Genomic DNA, 6,487 nt, shown 5'->3' with positions numbered 1-6,487 from the left:
GTATGGGGGACTTTTGGGATAGAATTGGAAATGTAATTGAGGAAAATTAGATATATAAAAAAAGAAGAGAATGTATTAATTTGTTAGTGTACTGAAAATTGATAAAAATATATACTCCTTATCATAGTGAATCAGTTAATATCATGCTAATATTGGTGCTAATGGTATTGATTTTAATCCTAAGATAGCATGCTATTTATAAATAGTATTTTATATGTAATGGCTATACTAATCAATCACTACTGATAACTTTCCATTAGCAGATACTTGATTACTGTAGAAAAATGCTAAATCAGCATTATTATCACAACACCAAGAAAGCTCAGCTGATTAATTTGAGGGTTCAATATACAAAGTAAATATTAAGCCTTGCAGATTATGTTTAGGTACACTGAACCTGAGTAATTGCATTTTTACTATGGTGTGATAAATTTAATAGGATAAGGCTATATCATAATATTAAAGGATAGCATTTTCATATATTAAAATGACCATAAGATATCTCCTTCTTCTGACTGAATTTAGATTAAATCAAATAATACATACCTCTTCTTTTTGATTGTCCAACGATGTCTGTGAAAGTTTAGCAATCCTTGTGGGTGATTGTTGTGTTGAAATAATTGACTCTCTAGCTGATGTAGTTCCAGGAACTAGAGAGATAAGAGATAGCTTTAAGTATGAAATCACTGTAGCATCATTGAAGGCTTGCTCTACCATTCTGGCCAGTAAGCTCCTTCACTGCCTTGAAAAAATCACCATTAGCAATCTATTTATGGAAGCTGCTTAAAAATAACAAATCTTTTTTGTATGTTTACTCCCCCAAAATATCAGTTTCCCAATTGCTTCCAAAATAAAATCTGAAATCCTTATCTCAGTCTCCTGAAAGTAATAGGACCTATTGGCAAAATGGACCATTTTAATTGTATGTAGTCTGCAATGACCACTTACAGCTTGTCCAAAGGAATTAACAAAGCTGTATTTTAAGCTGATTTTAGGCAAAAAGCATGAAAGTCATAAAAAGCTGTTTTGGGAATTAAAAAGAAGAAGTAGATGGAGGAAGGGTTCTCTAATAATAAAAAAAATAAGCAAACCTTTCAAAATTAGTCAAAACAGCTTTCAAAAGTATATAATGGAGTAGCTATGTACTTAATACCCGAATCATCAGTACGGTTCTTACCTCTTTCATCACTTAATCTTTTCGTTACTTCACTTCTCTATATGGCAAAATATTAAAGAGAAAAATATACATAAGTAACAATACTTTTGGAAGAGAGTCTGTCTTCTGTGAGATAGCCAAATGAATCCAGGTGCTTTCCTACCCCTATGCCCTACATCTGTGATTTAAAAAGTATACCAGACATGGTACATATCATTAGTTTCCCAGGATACCTTTCACTATCTTAAATTTAGTTGAAAATGGAGTTCAATTTACTTACTGCTCTTCTATATTGTACTTTATTTAAAGCCACAGTCTCTATGTGTGTGTATGTGTGAATATTTATATATAATACTGATATATATTTTTATATTTAAATATATTAAAGTTTAAAGTCATTCAATTCGATGCAGAAAATTAAAATTCTTCCAACTCAGACTCTATGAAACACTATATAATGTTTATCTAAATTACTCCTTAGAACCAGAACCAGAGTAAAAATTAGTCACTCCAGATTAGTGTAACATTCATATGTCTATGCCTCACTAGAAGATGTGTCCTCAAGATGAGTGAATATCTTAATCACCTTTGCATGCCTATGGACCCAATTTTCTTATCTAACCCATGTTTGGCTCCTCCCAGTGTTCTGTCAACAACCCAAGCTTTGATTGCATATTCTACCAGTAAATAGCAACACCATCATCAGAATTAATAATGGGCTTTGGACAGGTTTCTGCTAAGTGTCACATTACATTACATTAGTAATAAAGCTAAATTGACTCTTTTTTTCCCTCCAGAGAGTAATCATTTCTCTTTGCAAGAACTCATCCACCATAATTCATCAATAGCAAGTTAGTAAAAGAGAACACATGTAAATAAAATTTGAGCAGATGAACTAATATGCTTTTGAAACCGTTTACCTTTTGTTCTGAACTGCTGTTGTGTACTTCTGCTGGATAAGTAACTGAGGATGCCGACACTTTTGTAACATTCTTTGAACTACTCTGAGACTGATTCACTGTGGCTGATACTTGTCCTAGGAGTAAAGGAGAAAGAAAGGTTTTGTATTTGAGAATTTTGTTAAGTGCAACCAATTTTATTTTCTTAACTAATCACTAAATTTAAAATATTCATGAGTAACAGAACCTCCGAAAGAGGTACAACTGAAAGCATCATTCATACAATTGAGTATTGGAATTATTCATATAAGTACTCTCCTGCATGGTTGTAACCAATCCATCTTTCTAGTCCCAATGGTATTGATCTGTTTGTAACTCTTAAGAATAATTGTTCGCACTTTCAGAAATTATACATGAATTCATTCATATAATGTGTGCACTTTTCCCTTGTCTTTGTTTTGGGAGAATAACGTGATCTATCTACCTACCTACCTATCTATCTATCTATCTATCANTATCTATCTATCTATCATCTATCTATCTATCTATCTATCTATCTATCTATCTATCTATCTATCTATCTATCTATCATCTATCTATCTACCTACCTACCTACCTATCTATCTATCTATCTATCTATCTATCTATCTATCTATCTATCTATCTATCTATCTAATTATTTTTTCCTTTTTTATTTGTATACATGGCATTTTTTTATTTTATCATCAGTTCATGGACATCTCAGCTGTCTCAGTTTCAGCGATTTCTGAATTTAGCTTCTGTGAATTTTGGTACATAAACAAACGTGTGTGCGTGTGTGTGTGTGTATTTCAGATACTAATGCAAAATTAAGTGTCTAGTTAGAAAAGATTTTACTCTATTTGGTACTTCATTCTATTGCCTAGAAACATTACTGAGAATGAGGGCTTTAAATTTTGTGCCTTCCCATTTATTAATTCTTGTTAAGTTCTTGTCTATACATACCTCTTTAAAACTTTTTCCTATTTTTCACCTAAGTTTCAGATTGTTTTATATTATTTGATGTTGAAATTTTTGTAAGAATTTGACATCTAGTCTATACTTGTACATATTGAACCTTCTCAGATTCATTTGCTGAAGATGTTTTTTGTTTGTTTGTTTATTTTTGTTGATTTTGTTGATGGGGGTTTGATTATTTGGGAGATAGGGTTTCATTTTCCTTTTGTTTTGTTTTTGTTTGTTTTGTGGCATAGTTGTCAAAAACTAAATGTTTATCTGATAGTGTAGCAGTATAGGGAGGGTGCTTTGAAAGTTTGAATTTATTCCATTACTCTATACATCTTTTCTTTTTGTAAACATACTACGTTAATTTGTTACTGTTCTGTCTTAAGTTTCTAATGCTCAGGATTGTTTTGAATATTCAGGTTCTCTTGTGATTTCATTTGAATTTGGAGAATATTTTACTTATCTCAAGAATTTCATAAGAATTGAGATAAGCATTACATTAAACTTGTAGATTGTGTTTGAAAGTATATCAATTGCCACAATATTAATTATGCTGATCCACAACATAAGAGGACTTTCAATATTCTTGAATTTTCAATTTCTTCAGTATTTTAAAGTTTTCCCTGTAGAGTTCTTATATTTTCTTGATTATGTTTACTCTTGGATATTTTAAAGCTATTATGAATGGGATTGTTTCTTTGTATTTTGTCTCAGCATATATTTTATGCTAATATTAGGAGAATATAAGTATTCTGGAGAGAGTTTGATGACTGTGCATCCTTCTATAGTCTCCAAAATGTTCAAAGTTTTCAATAGTTTGTTTTTATAGCCTTATTGTCTTCTTATACATAGAGTCACATGACTACAAAGAATTATGATATTGCTTTTTTCCTTACCATTTACATCCTTTTAATTTCTTTATCTTTTCTTATTGCTTTAGGTAAGATTTCAAACACTGTATGTATAAAAGGCTTTAGAATGTAGACAGTCATATTTTGTTATTTATTTTAGTGGGAAAGCTTTGGATTTAGTATACTTTTAGATATAGATTTTTCACACACAGTCTTTTGTATGTTGAGACAGGTTATTTGCATTTCTGGTTTCTTCATAACTTTTTCCATGAAGGGATGAGGGATTTCTGTCAAAAATCATATATTTACTTATTGGATAATCATGGATTTTTGTTCTTGAGTCTGTTTATATGATATTACATTTGTAATAAAAATCATAATGAAATGTAATATTTCATAATTAACATACAAATAAGGCAAAAACAAACCAAAGCAAAAAAAATTAATTGGAGTTTATTCAAAGAGGGGAGGAAAAGGCATAACAACCTGTTTATTATTTCAATCGATGTAGATTCAAACTAAATTGAAAGGTTTATATGACATTTAATACTACTGAAAAATTTATAAATGCTTAATTATTTACTGATATGGAATTATGAATTATTAGTATGTATGGTATGATAATGGCATTTTTGTCCCACTTACTAAAAATGTTACTTATCATTTTAAAGTGCATATTGAAAAAAACCAGGAGCCTAGCAGGGGCATCCTCATTCAAGGGGTCATAGAGAGGGATCGTCTCCATCTCAATAATCCCTGTGGAAGGTCCAACAGGTGAATATTAGGCAACATTGCCTTCTTGTTTCTGGATTTTGTAAAAAAACAATATTACACACAGGGAAGAAAAATTGGATGTGGTTTTCTTCAGGTATTTATCAGTAATTGTCAGTTATTCTAAGTTTTTACATTAACTGTAACTTTGAGGGTTATTAGTGAAAGAAATATATTTAAATTTTTTTTCATTTTCATAGTTTGTTATTAGAGTACTTGTTTGGGGATTCACAGTATAATCTGGTGAGCTTAAATTGAGAACCTAAAGTGAGTGACACAGCATAAGAAATATAGAAAATGATAATTTAACAAATGTTCACAGTCACATAATAAATGTGTTTAGCTTCTAGAATATTTTTGAGTTTTCTAAAATAATTCTGAGAATTTAAAATATTTTATGATCTGTCAGTCTGTGTCTACAATTAGTACTAATGAATCCTGCTTATAACTGTTCTTAAGGAATAGCTGGATGACCAGTTGAAACACCAAATTAGTTATCTATTCTGAAAACAGTCCATGGCATGCAGTTCGAAACTCAGTCATTCATGATAATAAACCCAAGTTTCATCTACATTCAACTGAAGGTCACCCACAACTCAGTCTTCCCCCAAATCACTACTCTAAATATTTGGTGCTTATTAAAATATTCAATTACCTGATGTTCCTCTATATGCTTTCTGGTCACCGTCAGGATAAACTATTTTTATATCATCAAACTGCTTCTTTCTCTTCTTTGAGGAAGCTTAAAAATGTAATAAAACATATTAAGAGTAGTGACAGTGAAATTGCCCAAGATCAACTATCATTTAATGCTCAAGAAGTAAGTGCCTGCTACTCTATATGTGGGATTTGTAGAACACATAGGAGAGGATAAGTAATGTCAAATGTAAGGTGATATTTATTTCTGTAATATGCCTATAACTTAAGGAGTAGAGTTGAGGAGACTAATATTTTATATTTTGGAAAGAAGGAAAACTTCTTTATAGTCTACTTGTACATGGAGGTTGCTTTCTGTAGAAATACACACCAACATAGTGACATGGATGAAGGCTCACTATCCTAAATGACTATGATATTCTTGGATTTATTTAGAGATGAGCAAAAACACGTGTGTGTGTATATGTTTGTACACAAGTTTCCCTAGAAGATTTTTACTTGGTAGAAGAGGATATTATTGCAGTTTTATACAATTATAACACTGTTATGAAACTGAATCTGTTCCTTATCACTTCAGTATTGTAAAAATTTTAATGTACTGTTTTCTAAGGGTGACTTAATGCATCAATGTTTAAGACAGCTACTTCACAGGATAAACAGATGGCTCAGAAGTTAGGAGCACTTGTTCCTTTTGTAGAATACCTGATTTTGCTTCCCAGGAAACACATGGTTCACAACCAACCAGTTCCAGGTATGTTGCCCTTTTCCCACCTCCAGAGATATCTGGCATGTACATACGGTGCATATAAATATGTACAGAAATTACAGAAATGTACACATGAAATTATTAAAAGAATGAAAACATTGACAGCTCACATTGTTCTATTGCATGAGGAAAAAGATATTGGGATTACAAAACTGGTAAGGTGATTTGAAATCTGAAATGGGGCTTTCAAACTCCTTCAAAGAAGTAAATAGATTGAGTTAATTTATCTGGGAAATGTATATGTAAAAGCATATCTCATGATGATGGTAGAGGACATCAAGAAGGACTTTAATAACTCACTTAAAGAATTACAGGAGAACATTGCTAAAGAGTTACAAGTCCTTAAAGAAAAACAGGATAACACAATCAAACAGGTAGAAGTGCTTAAAGAAAAACAGGAAAA

The 6,487-nt window shown here is 31.1% G+C and overlaps 1 protein-coding gene across 1 annotated transcript in view; it reads right to left on the bottom strand.

Moving 5' to 3' along the window:
• Fsip2 (fibrous sheath interacting protein 2) overlaps positions 1-6,487 on the bottom strand; it is a 64,372-nt gene that overhangs the window by 43,555 nt on the left and 14,330 nt on the right. Inside the window, exons 9-12 of the mRNA XM_021156571.1 lie at positions 5,317-5,403; positions 2,077-2,192; positions 1,178-1,214; positions 547-650 (exon numbers count right to left, since the gene is read on the bottom strand). Of these exons, the coding sequence (XP_021012230.1) occupies positions 547-650; positions 1,178-1,214; positions 2,077-2,192; positions 5,317-5,403 (344 nt within the window). The remainder of the gene's footprint in view (positions 1-546; positions 651-1,177; positions 1,215-2,076; positions 2,193-5,316; positions 5,404-6,487) is intronic.

Source organism: Mus caroli, chromosome 2 (assembly GCF_900094665.2).
Source record: "Mus caroli chromosome 2, CAROLI_EIJ_v1.1, whole genome shotgun sequence".
Taxonomy (NCBI): Eukaryota; Metazoa; Chordata; class Mammalia; order Rodentia; family Muridae; genus Mus; species Mus caroli.
This window is presented reverse-complemented; position numbering and strand designations above follow the sequence as displayed.